We start from the raw sequence: 19,684 nt of genomic DNA, 5'->3' as shown, positions 1-19,684 counted from the left end.
ACCCCTGCCGACAAATTCCTCCGGGGCTGCTACACTTCTACAAGATTGAGCTACAGCATCTCAATCCCAATGGGATCCCGCACACGGTGGCGTTCGTTGCGCCGTGCGAAGGATTCCTAGGGATCAGCCCCCACTTTGACTTGTGGCCATATTTCTTCACTGTCAACCTCTAGAAGAAGAGGGAGAAGGGCGGCAGGCAGGAGCTACACATGCCGATGGGGTGCGCCGGCATCCAACTTTGGAACAATCGGGTCAGCGAGTATCCATCCATGCGGTTCTTGACGTCTAACAAGGGGTGGCACTTATAGTGGTTCTACCTCAAGAATGACGCCGCCGCCATTTCATCGGAGTTCACCGAGCACCTGATCGAAGAGGCCCAGGAGCAATGGAAGAAGTGGGGCGTCTTGGAGAAGGACAAGAAGAAGATATGAGACCACATCGCCACCATCCACATCCTGAATGAGAATGACCTAAAAGTGTTGGGCGTTATCGGGGCTTACCATGCGAGGAGGGTGGCACCATTGATGACGCACGCGCTCCCGTTATACGCGATGGTGCCCGAGGCATCGTTCGACAGAACGACGCTCGCCGAGGGAACGCTCCCCAACTCCAAGATCATGCAATGCATCAAGGAGGCGATGGAGCCTTTGCAGGATGACGCATGTGCCAGGCCATCCTCCGATGTGGCCGGAGTCAGGCTACGTTGTCTTCGTAAGTTTCCCTTTCTCTTGTCTTCTCTTCAATTGATTTCCCAACTCTGTGAAACTAACTTTGAGAGGGGCAAGACCAGCCAAGGGACCTCATCCTCATGGATCACCCAACGCCACTGCCGAGGGATTCAGCCGTGAGGGTGGCAAATCACGCTGAGGGTGAGCGGCTGAGAAAGGCGAAGGAGGACAAAAAGAGGAAGAAGCAGCGGAAGCTATGGGTGCAGGAATGAGGGGAGGACACTGACGACGATGATGATGGTGATGAGGATGAGGTGATGGAGGAAGAAGAAACAGTAGCCGACGACATCGAGTGGGACAACCTAGAGAATAAGGATACATTAACAGGCGTCGGTTCGTCTTTGTAGGCATTGGGACCCTTCCCGTTCCATAGAGGGGAGGGCATGTCTAGATAGCTGGTGGAAGCAGGCTATAACGTCAGCCTTCCCTAGGAGCCAACAGAGGTAGGTGGCTCTGCCTTCATGCCTGAGGTGCCAGCGGAGGCAGGTGGCTCCGCCGTCGTGCCCCAAGCGCCAAGGGGAGCAAGGCGTTCCGCTAATGTGCCCGTAGAGCTTCTAGGGGTGAGCCCCTCTACCGAGGAGTAGTGGGCGGGCTTGAAACGGCCTCATTCTGATGAGGCAGACCAAGGGTCGGGGGTTCATTGCCTAAACGCATCTGCCACCCAACGGCGCTGAGGTGAGTTATCAATTCGTTTATTTTTTCCCATTTTAGTCGAATTTCATCGTGACTAATGTTTTTCGTCCCTTACAGCGTCGGCTGGCATCAGAATCCTTTGGCGCTAGCGCCGAAGAAGAGCATTGCCCTCCAATCGGGGCGGCGGCTATCGGCTGGTGTCGCGCCCGTTTTGGTTGGGAGCAGCGCTAGTGTGACCACAGCACTGGTCGATTGGGCGCCGCCCATGGTGGCGCCTGTGCCCTCGATGGGATAGGTAGACATGGGCATTCGAGGGGCACCTTCGGAGGTCACGGAGCAGTCGGTGATGGCCGAGATACAACTACCGATGGCTTGGTGGATGGGGCTACCGACCGCGCTCGTGGCACCGACCATGGTGGGCGCGACGCAACCGGTCATGACCCCACTGATGTAGGTGGAGGTGGCTATGGCCGTGGCATATGGGTCATAGCCGAATGCAACCGCAGCATCGCCTGAGGCATTGGCGTGACCCATGCCATCGGTGGCCCAAGTGATGGTGGCTAGCGTGGGCCGGACAGAGGGGGACGTGGCTGAGGGGTCCCTAGGAGTCATGGTGCTAGGAGAGAGGTTTGTGTCCACACTGCTAACCCCTTCAGTCGTCGGAGGGGGTGTCCCGACAGGGATGTCACAGCGAGAGGGGTCGGCGGTGCTTGGGGCCAGTGGGGAGTCGTCCCTGACCCTAACGTCAGTGGGCAGCATCTCGCCTATGCTGGGCGGGCCCCTGCTCTAGTGGGTGGATCCGTAGGATCCAGCGTCGATGCTTTTTATCCTTGATGATGTCGTAGAGAGCATGGAGTGAAAGATCCTTGATGTAGGGATTGAGTCCATGCTCGAGGCCCTGGACCACGCCGTGGGTGCATTGCACGACATTGTTGTTCCCTCTGGCCGGGTATTGCTTGGTCCTACTTCTTGCCCTTTTCTTCCTTTATATACTTTTTGTATCATGACTATCATCTCCCTGCAGTCCCTTATAGCTCGTAGCTGGGGGAAATCTTGGTTCCTTTGTCAACAGAAGGAAGCCTGGGACCGCCTCATTAAGAAGGTGCGGCTACATGGGGAGGTGATAGCTCAGCTCGTTGCCGCCCAGCAGAGGGTGGTCGAGCTAACTCCCTTCACCAAGGACGCGACCAATCTTTGGTTGCGGGTGGTCGAGGCCCGTCGAGATGCTAATGAGGCCAAGAAGGCATTCAAGGCCCTGTTGGTGAGGTTGCAAAGGGAGGACGAAGAAGCCACCAGGGTCAGGAAGGAGTGGGATGAGTTGCTCTAGAGGGACGCCAAAACCCGCCAGCGGATCCTTGATCTTCTGGGTGGGGTTGAGAAAAAAGGGATCTAAAGCTAGGGGCCGAGGAGAAGCTTGTGGCCCTAGAGAAAAGGGCAAGCCTGGATGCCATGGCGGTCACTCAGCCACGTAAGGAGCATGATGAGCTGATCCAAACCATGGAGAGGCTCCGCTCGAAACGCGGCACAGCTTGTGAGGAGCGCGACTAGGCTTTCTAAGAGCATCATCAGGCCTGCCAAGAGCACGACAATGCATAGCAGAAGGTTGGCTCCCTCTAGGCCAAGCTTGAAAGGGAGATGACCCAGAAGCTAGTGTCCGAGAGCAGTTCTGCTAGGCTGGCTGTGGATCTCACCGAGGTGAGGAGAAATCTTCAAGCGGAGAGTGATGAGATTGATATCCTGAGCGCCACCCTTGGAGTGGTCTGCGATGACCTTGAGGTGGTGTGGTCGGAGGGGACCAGCTTGCTCGTGGCTCATGCCATCAAGATCACGGCTCGGGTGCGCCAGCTCAAGAGGAATGCCCTTCGTGTTGGGGTCAAATAGTCCTTCATGATTGCTTATTCTCATTATGGGGACAGCATCGATCTAGAGGCGATGAGCCACAGCTACGCGCCCGGTTATGAAGTCCATAGGACCTGGCAGACAGGATTGAAGGCATAGTACTCACCTGGAGGGGCTAGTTAGTTAAATAGGTTGGGCCATCATTTTTGTAATAAGCGGACAAGTTCTGACCCTTCTGTTTCATTTAAATAAGTCTATTCTTTTGTTTTGTTTGAACAAGTCTGTTCTTTCTTCCTTTTTATGTGTAAGAAGGGGTTAATGCGTTCTGACTCTTCCTATTGTTAAGACCATAGAGTTCAAGGTGTGGGCGGGAAACTCTGATCATGCTGGTAAGCAAGAGTGCCGTAGCCACTAGGGTGTAGGTTTCTTGCAGTCCAACTAGCCTTACTCAGTCGTTCATTTCTACAAAACTTGCCTCTAGGTTTTTAACGTGAGGAAGGGGTCAGGCACGTTGACTATTTCAGAAAGGGTATATATATACCCTTATCAGCCCCTGAGTGAGACCTAACCCTTTGCTGTTGCCGGGGTTGGGTTTCACTAATGATCGAGAAGACGATAGCGAAACTAGTAGGAGAAAGCGTCTCTTGTTTTAGAAACGTTATTCTTAGTTTTTGTACGTACCCCTTCCCTAGGATCTGAGCCATGGTTCTGTGACCATGCATTTGGTCTCCTTATGAGTCCAACTTTCCTTGAGCCCCCGTGCATAGCGAGGGTCTGGTCGAGGGGTGGCTCATCTTTGTAATCGTCACCCTATCCATGGTTTCCGCAACCAGAGGGGTGAGCTAACGTCGCTTGCCTCGATGGCTCGAGTGACGCGCTCGATGAGCTCGCTAATGGGCAAGTTTGAGTGGAATCCGGGTCTATCATTCGTAACGGGTCGACATAGCACTCATGTGGTATTCCACTGCTCCTTAACCCGCCTCCTAGCAGATGCCTAAATCATTTTGAAGACCGATTCAGGTGGCCCACTGACCTCTCCTCGATGGATATTTTGTGTTCATGGCTCAAGGTTAGGATCAAACGAGAAGGTTGAGATGACCCTATCCGCTTCTGAGTGGGTCGGGCGAAGGCAACTAGGGCTCATCTGTGTTTTTTCCCCTAGCTCTGTTTGACGCGAGGCAGCCTCAAGCCTTCCACAGGCCAGCCTTTGAACCTCGATCGATCGCTGCTCATATCGAATGAGACGACTACCACTTTGTGATGCGATGCGAAGCGTTGTGATGCAACAATTGCATATGCGATGCTTGGATGTATGAGAATGGATGAATGCTCATGCACTACAAAAAGTAAAGTGGGGGTTGATAAAGTTACCTCGATGGCTCGAGTGATGGGTTCAGAGAGCTTTTACCGGATACGTTCGAGTGGGATCCAGGTCCATCGTTCGTGATGGAGTTGGCATAACCCACATGGGTCATTCTGCTGCTCCTTGCCAGTCTCTCGACAGTGGCCCAAGTCGTTCGATCGACTTGGGCGACCTGCTGGCCTCTCCTCGATGGAGATTCTGCTGGTGGGCTCCTCCAAACCCTTCCTGAGAAGGCAGAGGCTAAAGCTCAGAGTGCGGGCAAAAAAACTCTGATTATGTTGGTGAGCAAAAACGTCGTAGCCACTGGGGCATAGGTTTCTTGTGGTCCGACCAGTTTGATTCAGCGTTTCTTTCTGCAAACCTTGTCTTTAGGTTTTTAACGTGAGAAAGGGTTAGGCATAGAGAATGTCTACCAAGTAGACATACTCTTACCAGCCCCTGAGTGAGGCCCGACCCCTTGTCGTTGCTGGGGTTGGGTCTCACTTAGAGACCGTGGAGTCGATAGCGAAACTAATAAGAGAAAACATGCGTAAATTAAGGGTGACCCGTGTTTCGGCAGTGGCCTGAACCGTCCGATCGACTTGGGTTACCCGCTGGCATAGGACTTACCTTGATGGCTCAAGTGACGGGTTTGGGAAGCTCTTACCGGATATGTTTGAGTGGAATCTGGGTTCATCATTCGTGATGGGATCGATATAACCCGCACAGGGCATCCTACTGCTCCCTAACCGTCTCTCGACAGTGGCCTGAGCCATCTGATCGACTTGGGTGACCCGCTGACATAGGACTTACCTATGGAGATAGAGGATGGGATCATCCCCCAAGAAATTAGTTAGGCAGATAAGCCAGGCGACGAACTCATAGTAAGTGGACAAGCTCTCAAATTTTGTTATGGCCAAACAGGTTTTTAGCCCTTCTCCCCTTTTTGTATAAAAAAGGTTAATGTGTTCTGACCCTTTCCAACGTTAAGGCTGTAAAGCTCGAGGTGCGGGTGAACAAACTCTGATCATGCTGGTGAACAAAAATGTCATAGCCGCTGGGGCGTAGGTTTCTTGCAGTCTGGCCAGTTTTACTCAGCGTTAGTTTCTGCAACCCTTGCTTCTAGGTCTCGATGTGAGAGAGGGTCCGACATAGAGAATGTTTGCTAGGTGGATACACTCTTAAATGTGTACTGACTCTCTCCATAGTTAAGGCTAAAAAGCTCAAGGTGCGGAAAAAACTCTGATCACGCTGGTGAGCAAAAACACCATAGATGCTAGGGCGTAGGTTTTTTGCAGTCTGACTAGTTTTACTCAGCGTTTGTTTCTGTGACCCTCGCTTCTAGGTCTTAATGTGAGAAAGGGTCGGGCATAGAGAATGTCAATTGGATAGATATGCTCTTATTAGCCCCTGAGTGAGGCCCGACCCCCTATCGTTGCTGGGGTCAGGTGTCACTAAAGATCAGGGAGTTGGTAGTGAAACTAATAAGAGAAAGCGTGCATAATTTTAAGGGTAAAAGTGACATAGCTGTTCGATGTTCTAGGCATTGACGAAGATTTCGTGGTCGATGGTCTTGAGCTTATAGGTGCCTGGTCAGAGCACCTCCATGGCAACGTACGATCCCTCCCATAGTGGAGAGAGCTTGTGGTAGTTCTTGTTGCTCTAGACGAGGTGGAGCACTAGGTCCCCAATGTTAAACGCCCAACCCCACACTTGATGGCTGTAGTACCGGCATAACGCTTGTTGGTACTTGGCCGAGCAGAGGAGGGCAACATCAAGCACTTCATCTAGCTGGTCCATGGCATCCTCAAACAACGCCTCGGCTCCCTATTCATCGTACGCCCTGACCCTTGGCGCTCCATGGTCGAGGTCGGTCGGGAGGATAGCCTCAGAACCGTAGACCATGAAGAATGGTGTGTAGCCGGTGGCCCAGCTAGGGATCGTCCTCAGGCTCATGAGCACCTCAGGAACTGCTTCATGAGGATGCAGTCCTTGTATAGGTGCTCGATGGGGAAAGCATGGTCCGGACATGGCCCTTCGAGTAGCTTCTCGAAGTGGTTCGGGGTACCCTCGGCGGGCTTTTGACCCCTCTTGTGGTCAGCGGTGGCCACGAGCGAGCCCTCATGCCGCTGCTTGTTCTTCTTCTTGCTGGGATGGTTGGAGGCGCCTTTGTCGACGTCCTCATCCCGCTTAGCTTTGCCTTTGAGGCCGTCAAAAATCACCCCGACCGCCCCCTCGCCCGAGGCGTGGCTGGTGGAGATATTGAGGAGCTCCTTGGTGGTTTGTGGGCCCTTATGTCCTAGCTTATGAACCAGGAACTCGTAGGTGGTCCTAGACAGGAAGGCTCCTATGACGTCGGCGTCGGCGACGTTGGGCAGCTCGTTGTACTGCCAGGAAAAGCGTTAGATGTACCCATGAAGAGTTTCCCCAGCCTTTTGTTGACAATTTTTAAGATCCCATGGGTTCCCAGGACACGCGTATGTGCCCTAGAAGTTTCCCACGAAGATCTCTTTCAGATCAGCCCAACTTTGGATTCTGTTGGGCGGAAGGTGTTCCAACCACGTTCATGCCGAATCGACCAGGAACAATGGAAGGTTGCGGATAATGAAATCACCATTATCCGCTCCACCGGCTTGGAAAGCAAGCCGATAATCCTCGAGCCATAGTCCAGGGTTCGCTTCCCTAGAGTATTTTGGGATGTTGGTCGGTGATCAGTACTGCGGTGGGAAGGCGGCGTTGAGGATGTGTCTTCCAAAAGCCTGAGGTCCCGGCAAGTTGGGGCTCAGGCTTTGGTTTTCATCGTTGTCGTAGCATCTGCCATGATGAGGGTGGTAGCCGTGGCTAGCCTCCTCCCTCGCATCGCCACGGGTACGCCTGTGGGCATCGAGGGTGTCACACGCGTCACGATGGAGGCCTAGACACTCATGCACCGAGACCGCGGCGCGCAGCCTGCCGCCTTGCTACACCTGGTGGACTGACTGACCCGTCCCTATTGGGTTGCTCTGAGGGTGCGCGCTGGCTGGCATCGAGCTCATGTTGTCGGGACAGTGAGCTCTTGGCCTATTGTGCCGCCGCATGCTCGAGTAGCATGTGAATCTCGTGATGGGCCCGACGATCCTTGGGTGTCGCGGGCCCCAAAAGCCCCCGGAGCTAGGCCACCGCAGCAGCGATATTCTGGCTTGTTCGGGTGAAGTGCGGGAGGGCTTCATCATCCTCGATGATCCTTCGGTTCACGTCGCGGGCCACGACGTGCGCACGCTCACTATCTTTGTGGCGCTCGATCTCTCGCTCAAGCTCCACGCATTCCTGCTCGAGCTAAAGTCGTGCTTCCTTGAGTTCTTGGTGTTGGGCCTTCAGCTGCTCAACCCACAGGAGAGGTGAGGCCCCCGCGTCCCCCTCGACCTCATCGTCGAGGTCGTTCGTTGGGACAGCCTCTCCCTCGTGGATGCTTTCAACATATCCCTCGGGGGTACCTACCATGAAACATTTATGAGAGGGGTGATGGCTCCCCCTGCTGGAGTTAGAGCTGGAGGGTGACTCCGATTCTCCAACGAGGAGGTCATGGAAAGATTCTGTGATATATTTGGTCATCCCCACGAACTCATCGTTCGTGGGGGATGGAGGCGTGCGTTGCGTTGCAAGGTGGCCAACGGTCTCATCCGGTAAGCTGCATCATGACATTGGCGAACGAGAACATGAGGTGGCGTAGGTCCTTCCAGGACGGTCAGGCTCCCCGGAAGGCGCTGAGCTGGTGCTCTAGCCTCCCGTAATTGAAGCCGAGGGGCTGGTCACTCCTAGGGGCATGAGCCTCCGATGCGTGCAGCTGTAGCTCATCAAGCGCCTCAGCGATTGTGTCAAGGCCGGCGGAGTGGAGAGGTTGGACGGCGATGAGAGCCTGCGCCAACTCTTCCTCCGTTGTGACGATGAAGTCTAGGTTCCCGAAGCGCACGTGCGCGCCCGGGACCCAGCTGACGCCGTGACTAGCCATCTGAGGCCTGGTGTGGACGTCGAGACGAGCAAAAGGCCCCTACCTAGCGTGCCAACTGTCGGTGTTTTGAGTTACCAACGACAAGTAAATTTCTAGTATTGTGCGTCTGGCTTGGATGGTGTGCTTAGAGGACACTAGGTTTATACTGGTTTGGCTAGAAAGTCCCTACGTCCAGTTCGTCGCTGCTGCTCGTGTTACTAGCACTGAAAGTTTGTAGTAGGAGTTACAAACGGACGAGAGAGGGAAAGGATCTCGAGTTTCTGGTAGAAGGAGTGAACGGGTGCTGAGAGCTCGGTCGCTGCTCAGCCGTGTGTTCGTGTCGTGTTCTTGTGTGTGTTATCTCGTGTTCTGATCTCGTGCAGATCTGGATCGATCGGGTCTCGATGGGTCGATCCCCTTCATAGGGCGCCCCACTTTTCATTTTATAGGCTAAGGGAAAGCGTGGGTTACAACGGAGGAAAAGGAGAAGAATGAGAGAGAAGAAGGCTTCCAGGATCGTGGGGTCCTTCTCCTTCATGCGGGTCCCGTAGATCCTATAGACGTCAACAGGGACAGCTCCATGTCACGGCCCTGTCCGTCACTGGCGCCATGCGCAGGCGTCGCCTACCGGTCATGGCGTTCCATCCCGTCCCGACGAACGTCGTGGTGAACTGACGCGCCTGTCATCGTTCGTACGAGGGTTAGGCAGAACAACACCGGTACGCCTGACACTGTTCTTGATGTGAACCCTCAGGTATAGCCCGTCATGGCCACGGGTTACATCAAGGCGTGCCAGTCTCTTCCCTAGTGTCAGAGTTTTGACCCAGGCCTACACGCGTGGGCCTAGAGTCGTTGGCGATGGTATTGGTCCCCGTCAGGTGAGACGGAGCGCGAGCCCAAGGGGTCGGGCGAGACGGAGCCGGCGGCCTTGGGTGAGACCCCCCGTGGCCTTGGGATAGGGCGAGGCGAAAACCGTAGCCTCGGGATCGGGCGAGACGGAGCCCGCACCCAAGGAGTCGGGCGACGCGGAAACCACGGCCACAGGGTTGGGGAGACGGAGCCCGCACCCAAGGGGTCGGGCGAGGCGGAGCCCGCCCCGAGAGGTCAGGCGAGGCGGAGCCTGCGCACTAGGGGTCGGTTAGAGCTGTAGTCACGCTCTTGACTGCTCGGATGAATCAATATTGATGATCATTAGCTCCTCCTCTTCAGGTACCCTAGTATTGGACCCCGACAATTACGCTGGTAGATTTCGAGATTAAGAGTTACCAAATATGTCCGACTAACCCAAGTGGACAGTTGCCACGATAAAACCTATATAAATGAGCTACACTTAGCTCGTACATCGAATCTCGCTGTCAACTATCACCATCTCACTCAGGAACACGGGATCTGCTGTTGATCAAAGAAGACTGGTTATTGTAATACTGAGAACACAATAATTAGGCGTACTTATATTAGTTAATGTGTGACTTGGAAAAAAAACATAATCTTCTGCAGTTTCTGATTGCCGCCTGTCGAATTGATAGGCGTCATCAACATTGCTCACCTCAACAGATGCGTCTATTTCTATTGGAAGATTTGTGTTTGGACTCCAGCAACCAGCGTCACGTTTCCTAATCACACTCCTAACCACACATGCACCGTAAGTCGCACCTAACCGGCGCGTGCCTACCCGACGAGCCGGCGCCCGGCCTGGCCCGTGACCGCGACGCGCCCGAGAGCAACGGTCCCTCGCCCACCTCGAGGTCGAGGGCGAGGACGCCGCGCCGCCCGCCGCTGCTACCCGCTGGCTAGATCGTTGCGCTGCGCTTTGCGCGGGTAACCAGTCCCGATCCCTTTCCGCTCATCAATTCCCGTCCAACTCCTGCAAGCGAAGGGAGGCGGGAGGCCGGGCCCCGCCCGGGTGGACGCCCGCGCCGGCCGTTCGCGTCCGCGCACGCCGACCCGTGCTGTCATGGTTTCTCTCCGGGACGACCCGCTGCTGCTGGCCGGCCGCGCGCTCAGGCAGCCAAGGTTGAACGATGCCTGAGCTTTCGTGGTGCGTCTCTGAAACGAAATGAATGCTGTGGGGCGATAGCTAGCGACAATGATTTCGCGGCAATTCAACCAGGCTGCGATGGTTGACGCGACGTGTGGGCGACGGCCGACGGCCATGGTAACTGGTGGTGCTAGTCTACTCGCTCCCAGACCTCTCCCTCCCTTCCTCCATGTGGGCTGTGGTCCTGGCGATGGACGGGGTTGAGATGGTCTCTTTGCAGTTTGCTTCTGCAGGTGATACTGTAGGTCCGGCAGAACCATCAGTTAAATCTCGTCTGCTTCGTGATAAGCTCGGAATGAATTCTGATAGACTCTCAAGGAGGAGGACTCAACCCGGGCATGGAGCAGTGGAAACTTACATCTGTTTACGAAGCAAGCAATTTCCCAGTGTGAAGAGTGGGGAAGACGGGCATGGAAACCTGCATCTGTTCGCGAAGCCATTTTTCCCTGTTGAAATTGCTGTTTAGTCATCAAGCAGTGGACGAATCATTTTTCCCTGTTGAAATTGCTGTTTAGTCATCAAGCAGTGGACGAATCCTATAAACAAAACAAGTGCAGGACAACAGCATACAAGCAGAAATGTTACAAGTTCACGGGAATAGAGAACTGCCAGAGATTAAATGCAGTCGGGAATGCAGACGTTTTAGTTAAACGGAAGTGCTATCAGTTCGCGTTTAACTGGTTATCTCTGATCGGCAGTACCGAAATGAGACGTTTATCTCATCCTCTGTATTTTTTTTTTCAAAAAAAAAATATATAGCAGGTCACTCACTGTGCAAGTTAAGACAGACGGCCCAAATAAAGCAGCTATCAGCTCCTTCGTTTCTTCATGAAGGAGCAAACGAATAAACCACGGACTATTATGCCGTGAACTTTCAACTCGTCACGAATCAGAGAAAGCAACGGAGATAAACTTCTTACCAAAATTGCGACGGAAATGTTAGTGTATTAACTGCACCGGTTAGGAATCATAGATCGGAAAATAATGAATAATCTACGGAGACAGTCACTTCCTTTCAGCAGAAACACATGCTGCCACTTGCTGTAGAAGTGTAGATACCAGTATGATCTATGATCATGATTGGCCATCATTTCATCCTACTACTGATGTTTCCGCCTCTTCCCATACAGAAAGATGATTACTTTTTACCCAAGGTACTGCCATGAATGAGAAAAAGATACAGTACCATGCTATCCTCGTTCATGCATAGTACCATTTACCTGACAAAGTATATTCAGATTTTAGTACTAGGACTAGGAGTAGGTGATAACAGATCATGTGCATCAGTCTCCAGATCAGGGAAGATATATGCAGATATGGGACAGATTTTGAATCTTAGACAGGGTGGCATGTTTTCATTTTGGGTGGATGAAGTAGCTTGATACTATATATGAGAAGGAGTATCGTTTACTTTTGTTATAATATGTGGTGTCGTATCAACATTTGATTACCCTGAAATCAACATAAATCTACTACAACTAAAAAGAACAAAGTGTAGATATTTTTTGGTGCGACATTTATTTTAGTTCGTCCATCTGCCTATGCCTGCGATCCCACGACATCTCCCGCATGCTGCATCCTTTGGTGCCAAGAAAACACAGAAAGTCTTGACCCTGATTTACATGCGCTACAAATACGGAAAGTCTTGACCCTGATTTGCATGCGCTACAAACACTAAAAGTCTTGACCCTAATTGCCTCAAACAAGGAAAGCAATCATTCACGTCTCACGCTCGATCATACCGCCCTCGTACCACAAATATAAAATTCTTGACCCTGATTTGCATGCGCTACAAACACGGAAGACCATCGTCGCTCGGCGCTGCACGATCGAACGCGTCTTCTTGGTAGGACTCAAGCGCGTCACTGGTCACTGCACGAAGACGATCGTCGCGCGCTCCATTCCTCAAGCCCCTGCACGATCGAGCCGCCCCTACTTCTTCCTCGTCGTGTAGTGGAGAAGCAACAGCAATGGATCATCCACCGTCTGCCTACCAGTGGATGCACCTGTGGCTACATCATCGATCGCCGCAAGGTCGCCGCAAGATCACCTCCCCGTGCGATTTCCCCTCCACGGCCCGCTCCATCGTCTGGTCAGTGCGCCCGCGCCGTCATCCTCCCCATGCGCCACGTACACTGCCACCTCCACAATGTCGTGCCGTCGTCCTCGCTGTTCGCCCGCATCGTGCACCTGGAAACACCACCGCCTCCACGACATCCGCGCCGTAGTCCTCGCCATGCACCCGAGCCGTCGTCCTCGGCTACCGCGCCGCTACCTCAACGCCACCTGAGTCGTGCACCCGAGCCATCGTCTTCGCATATGTAGACCGATTGACGTCGCCCGTCCTCCATCGCTCGTCGTTCATGACGTTACACAACCATAGTTCATGATGCTGTAGACGTTCTTGTTATATAGTTAATCATCTATTTTTTCGATATTGTGTGCCTGCACATTGGATGCCATTATTTTTTAGCATAGTTAGCCCTTTGTCTGTACCAATCTCGTTTCAAGTAGCTCAAGCCTTATTTATTTACTGATAGTCTCAATTCATGAGATTGGTGTACCAATGTTAGATGCTTTACTGGTAAAATATATTAGATACTTTTCTCTTGTCAACTTTTTTTATGGCCACTGAATTTTTGGCTTGCTAATTTTTTTATTACACTAGATGGTATTCAGATGTTTGGCATCAGGTCTTTGCACCTCTAGACCTCGCTCGTTGAATTGGTGTTCCCGTAACAGCAACACCAAGCCAGGTCACAAAGTTATCTCTGCACTATAAAATGTCTATGGATTGATCTTTGTTTATTTTTGAACAATCTGATGTAGGCAGGCAAGAAAAAGAATGATGATTTCTCACTGAAGTTAAACCTTGAAAAAGAGGGATTTCTCACTGAACTTGCCCTGAATTATTGTAATTTATTGCCATGGCTTACATTTGTAAACTCTAGAGGATGAGTCAATGGTTGGCATTGATACACTAATGCTTGATGCGATATTTTTTGGTGCGATATTTGTTTTGGTTCGTCTGTCTGGTCACGTCTGCGATCCCACAACATCTTAATTACTGATTGATCGTGCTATTCTTCTTTATTGAATATTACCTGTCATGTGATAGAGGAATCACGGTAAAATAGGAAGTAGAAAATTATTGTGCTATCCATATACACATTGCATGTCTGCATGCACCAGCATATATGGCAACGAGCAAAAGGAAAGATAATTAACACAGAAGAAAAGAGAATTAAGACAAAAGAAACCTTTTTGTATTTCTAAAAACCTCGTCAAATATGCCTACATTTAATTACTTCCCTCTTTGCATTTGCAAAAGTGATAGCTTTTTTCTCCTTTCATTTGGTTTCGCGCTCACGTGTTCCATCGCCCTCGCTTGTTGTTTCTTGTGTGAACTATAGTTGATGTCATCTGTCTTCCATGGCTCAGCCTCCCAATTCCAAGAGAAGGTCCCTACCTCTCCCTGACCGGAGATCAGGCCTACCAGAGGATCTCCTCGAGTCCATCGGGCAGCGTCTCACGTCAGGCCACGACGCGGCGTCCTTTCAATCCGCTTTCTCCCCATGGTGCACCGCCGTCCTGTTCGAGACCTTCGGGCCGCTTCTGCTGCTCCCGTTCGACCCCGACTTGGACCGCGTCGGCTTCTACTGCGTCCCGGAGAAGAAGGTCTTGTCCAAGACGCTGCCCGACGTGCACGGCAAGGTGGCGTGCGGCTCCTCGTGTGGGTGGCTGGCGCTCATGGACGAGGTGGTGTTCGTGACGCTGCTGAATCCATTCGCCGGTGCCCGTGCCCCCCGCATTGAGCTCAGGCAACACGTCACGGCGGCGTCCTCATCGGAACGCGTGTCTAGGGTCCATAGCCGGTGGGTCCTCTATCCCACCAATGGCTACGGGGATGCGGATGCCGCAGGTAGAGCCATCAAGCTAGAAGACATGAGGGACGTGTTCTTCCGTGAGATCGTGCTCTCGGCGCCGCCTGACGCTGTCGGCCGCAAGTGCGTGGCCATGGCCATGCTCGGGTGCTCCACGGAGGTCACGTTCTGCCGGGTTGGAGTCGACAGCGCATGGACGCTGCTCGACACCAAACTAGAGTTCTCCGTGGGGTCCATCGTCTACTGCCAAGACAAGTTCTTGGCGATCGACTGCACTGGAGAAATCTCCGTCTGCAGCAGCAACGCCACCAGCGCTACTCCATCCGCGACGCTGCTACCATCGCTGTCACCACCTACGGGGCTGTGTCACCGTAGCTACCTGGAATCAAACGGTGAGCTACACATTGTAAGTGCCATGGTGAGCACGTTCCACGAGACACAAAGATTCACCTACAGCAGCGCGATCTACAAGTGCAACCTCCACGACCGTACACCGAAGTGGTCCAAGGTGAGGGACATCGGTGATCAAATACTGTTCGTGTCTAAACATTTCAATGAAAACTTCAGTGAAACAAGTGTATCCAAGTATAAGGAGAACAAAATCTACATGTCTGAGCCATTGTATGGGGATCCATACGATTTGGTCCATCGACTGGAGATCGTTGATATTGCTACCGGCGCATCCGAAGTGAAGCCCGTCCAGGAAAAGATGCAGGATTCCGAGGCTCTAGGTTGGATTCGACTCAATCTCTGGAAGCTCTAGAGTTTGTGAGCCTGCGACGCCGTGCACTCCGTGACTATGTTAAATTCATAAACTTTGCTTTTTGAATTAAATATTACTTTAACGTTGGTATTTAATTTAATATTATTATTATTTTATCATACGATCCATGTATTTTTATTATAAATTGTTAGTTATTTCGTAGCTATGCACGGCCACGCTGCCTAGTTCGGTCCAAATTTTGGACGGCAACTCGGCGAATGCAGCAGCGTCAATCGTATCGACGCAGTTAGCCCAGAATTCCGAAGCCCGCTTTCATTCAGAAAAGCATGCACAACTTCCCTAGCCCTGATGCCATTGCTGTAACATCAACATTTATAGGCCAAAATTGACTGCAAACTGCGATTTTCTTCCACAACACCGGAAGGAAGGAAACAGGTGCAAAACTTTCAGTTATGCAGCACAAATAAAAAACCAGCAAGCTACCCTAGCCCTAGCTCACTGAACTCCCTCACCAATGGACATGTAAAACTGAAGTAGCAAGTCTAAGACAAACAAGCTCAGGGAGTGTCGTGTTCAAGCCTTCAAGGTAACAAAAATCAAGCACTGCAACTCATATACATCAAAAAACTGTCAAAAAAAAGTACTACTACCGTACGAAAATGTTTCATGAGTGCGCATCTCCAAGGAATGTACCCTCATCTAATACGTAATCCATGCGATTGATGCATGCATGAACTATTCACAAAATCATAAGACTAGTAGAGGCAATGGTCTGCTTCTGCACCACTACCTTATCTGACCCAGTTGCGCGTGCTGCGCTGCTGCTGCTGCGTGCGCAGCTGCTCGTGGAACCACATGATGAACTCGTCGGCGCGCCTGTCCACCGCGCTCCTCAGTTCCTCGTTGTCCTCGTCCCTCGCCAGGTACGGCGAGTCCGTGATCCGCACCTGACGCGGCGCCGACCCGACCGCCGCGGCGCCCAGGTCCAGGTCCAGATCGCCGTCATCGTAGTAGCCGACGACGTCCGCCGCCTCGCCCTCGGCCACCTCCTCGACGTCCATGAGCGCGAACAGCCTCGTCACCGCCGCTGCCGAGCCGTAGTAGTGCTCCGGCTCCGACGACGGGTGGTCGTGGTCGTGTCCCTGGTCGGCGGCGGCGGCGCGGCTCTGCAGGCGCAGGCGGCGCTTATTCTCGCGCCGGCGCTTGTGCATTGGCGTGCTCTTGCAGCTGAACTCCACCTCGCGGGGACGGTACTGGTACTTGCACACGGCGGTGGCGGGGTCCATGGACCGGCACGACAGCGATGGGGCCGCGTGCCTCGACGACGACGACGACGCGCGGCGGTGGCCGTGGCCGCGCGGGTACGGGTGCACCACCGCGGCGGCGGGGTCCATGGACCGGCACGACAGGTACATCAGCGCCGGGTTTTCCTCGCGCTCCCTCGCGGCGAGGCTGCTGCGGCGGCGGTGGCCGCGGCGCTTGCTGCTGGAGAGGAGGCTGTGCAGGTGGATGCCGAGCGCGGCGAGCTTCGGCTGGTGCTTCTTGATGAGGACGAGGTAGACGGCTTGCATCCCGCGCCACAGCTTCTTGGAGGAGCTCGCCCCCGGGGCGTCGTCGCCATGTGGACATGCTCCACCTCTTGACTCCATCGGCGACAACTGCCCACTGCTCATCGATCTCGCCCCTGTTTCTTTTCTCGTTTTGGAAACCGCTGGCGATCTTGGCCTTGTCTTTCAGGAAATGGTGCGTGTAAGACGGGATGGAATGAATGACTGCAAGAAGAGGATAGGAGGTGAGAGAGGTATTTAAAGGCAGGAGGCGACATTAGCGGTGGCCGTTGGGCCTCTGTCTCCATTTTTTTTCTTTATTTCTTTCTTTTTTGGGAATATCTAGATTTCCGAATGCTCAAAGTAACCTGCTTGTTCAAATTCAAAGTTAATAGTGTAATTAAGAGGGCAAGAAGTTGCCTAAAAACCCAAGAATCTTCTCATGTTGAATAGTTATACGGTAATGCTTTGTGCAGGACGTTCGTCGGTCCACACGGCTCCGTTGGTGGGTCGTGATGCCCACGAGTCTCTCTTATCCGCTCCTATACCCGCTTCCCTTCCGTCACCGCAATTTCTTAAAAAAACCGCTGCAGCGCCGCGACTGCGCTCCGTGACCGCACGCGCTCCGCCGCGCCTCGCCCGCCTTCCTCTCCGCCGCCGCGCCCGGCCACATCCCGCACTGCTCCATGCCCTGCGCCTTTGCCCCCATCCACCTCGCCCGTCGTAGAAGGAGAGGCACGGGAGGCCTACGCCTGTGCCCCCATCCAGCGCTCCCATCAGCAGGAAGGAGAGGCCTGCTCGCTATGCCTAGAGAGTACGCTAGACCATTGCTCTCAACGTCCCTTTAACCCGAGCTTGTTGGCTACTGGAGTTCTCCACTAGGGAGACTGTGGCCGCTAGCGACGTTGTGTTTCAAGTGTTGCAGGTGTTTTAGACTTATGTTTCAAGTGTTTCATCTGAATGTTACAAATAGATCTAGGATGTTGCATATGTTGCAAGCCTATGTTTCAAGTGTTTCGGACGTATGTTTGAAGTGCTTTATCTGGATGTTGCATATGTTGCTATGGCTCTATACGTATGTTTCAAGTGCTTCAGATGTTTTAGACTCGTGTTGCAAGTGTTTCATCTGAATGTTGCATATGTTGCTATGGCTATACACGCATGTTTCAAGCGTATGTTTTAAATGTTTCATCTATTTCAGACGTATGCTGCAAGTGTTTTATCTGGATGTTTTAAAAGTATATCTGGGCGAGCACATGTTGCAATGACACCAGTGGCTGGCAGACAACAGTCTGCCGCAGCCGCTGTTGCTGCTGGTGGCACCGCCGTGGGTCGTCGTGCGATCCCCTAAGGCCAGACGTCCGGGCACTAGCCCTTCTGGTTATTATGTTACAACAATACGTGAACATAGTAACAAGGGGTATTGTGTGCTTTGCAACATTGATTCCAATGAGCCAAGAGCCCAAGAGATGTTGCTTGCAAAAGATAGACAAGCAACAAAAGTCAGTAGTACTAGCATGAATAACCAACATGTATGTCCATGTGCTAGTTCCTTATTTTTTTCCTAATTTTATTATCTCAATTGTGTATTCCATTCCTAGTTGGCATTTTCTTAATTAATTTTACCTTTTTCTCTATAGTAATGTTATATGGTGTCATTTTTTTCTCAACAAATATATGGTGACTTATAATTATTGTATATAGTCCATTATATTTATAGTCTTGATATCCATTATAAACTTGTTTCAAGCTATCTTTTATAGTTCATCGCTACACCGTACTCATAACCCATGTGTAATTTGAAAATTGAATTGCTACCATGTTATAAAAAAGGTATACACAAACATTATTTTTCAATATTATCATCAGTGTCTCACGCAAAAAAAGAATATCCTTGTTGCATATTAGTTGTTCTTCATGTCACATGGAATAAAATTACCTTATATTTTGAAGCCTGTTCTTCACAGGACTCCTTTTTTTATGAAGATGTGAAACAATTTGAAAAGTAGTGTGTACTTGATTTAGAATATTATCAATATTACAAAAGAAACTCAATACCTTGTATTTAAGATATGAATAAATATCAAACAACTATCTGTATTAATTATGCGCATCCATCTGGTCCACGTTTTTGAATGGAGAACGATCAGATTTATCATATCAATCTAGGCATTAGTGTAGCCATACAGGCAAAATTACTAGTGCAAATTTAGGACAAACTGAAATCTCTTTGTATTTTAAGACCAGGCATATATATAGAATATCTTTGTATTGTTCCTTTTTGTATTTAGTTTGTTTAATTCATGACTGAGATTGGTTCTTGCACAACCTATGCTTTCGTATTCGTTCAATTGGAGATATTTAGGAGCGATTAGGTTCTTAATCGGCATTCATTTCGAGATGAGAGCCCAAGCAACATATTTTGAGCTAACCTAATGCAAACAAACTATACTGTTTAAGCAACGTAAAAGATCATTTATAATGTTATATAACTTTAATTTTTCACATGTGTTAGTGAATTCTAGTGGCCAAAATATTAAATGCTACTACTTTAAAAACTTTGAACATAATACAAGCCAAAGAAACAATTTGCAAAAAAAAAATGACGCTGGTACTAAGTGTTTTAATGATTTTTTTTTGTAATTTATATATATGAATGTGTATATAACAGTAAAAGGTATTGTAGTGAGACAATGTCCACATCTTAAACATCATTGCATGACGGTAGAGGAGGTACTGTCCTACTGATTTCCTAACGACAAATCATCAATAATCATGTTCTGACTAGTTCTAGAGGTTGCTCGAAAGAATCAGAAAACTGTATGAGCCGGGCGCCTTCCATGCATGATTTGACCATCATAATCCTTGGGTCAAGACAGTGGGTATATTTCTCATCGAGCAAGAGTCGGGGCATAGATGGCATGATCTGTATATGGTGACAAGAAAATCATCAATCATTTTAGCTTGTTTGGGCACGTTGAT

General features: G+C 51.1%; 2 protein-coding genes across 2 annotated transcripts; one reads left to right on the top strand and one right to left on the bottom strand.

Annotated features, from left to right (window-relative positions):
- The first annotated feature begins 13,979 nt into the window (after positions 1 to 13,979).
- LOC136511189 (uncharacterized) lies at positions 13,980 to 14,806 on the top strand. The gene is made up of 2 exons (XM_066505360.1): positions 13,980 to 14,606; positions 14,729 to 14,806. The coding sequence occupies exons 1-2, from the start codon at positions 13,980 to 13,982 to the stop codon at positions 14,804 to 14,806; spliced, it is 705 nt and encodes a 234-aa protein (XP_066361457.1).
- Positions 14,807 to 15,698: 892 nt separating this feature from the next.
- Positions 15,699 to 16,941, bottom strand: LOC136513712 (uncharacterized). The gene has a single exon (XM_066507666.1). The coding sequence runs from the start codon at positions 16,826 to 16,828 to the stop codon at positions 15,947 to 15,949; it is 882 nt and encodes a 293-aa protein (XP_066363763.1). The 5' UTR covers positions 16,829 to 16,941; the 3' UTR covers positions 15,699 to 15,946.
- Between the last annotated feature and the right edge of the window lie 2,743 nt (positions 16,942 to 19,684).

The sequence above is a fragment of the Miscanthus floridulus genome, chromosome 16 (assembly GCF_019320115.1).
Source record: "Miscanthus floridulus cultivar M001 chromosome 16, ASM1932011v1, whole genome shotgun sequence".
Taxonomy (NCBI): domain Eukaryota; kingdom Viridiplantae; phylum Streptophyta; class Magnoliopsida; order Poales; family Poaceae; genus Miscanthus; species Miscanthus floridulus.
This window is presented reverse-complemented; position numbering and strand designations above follow the sequence as displayed.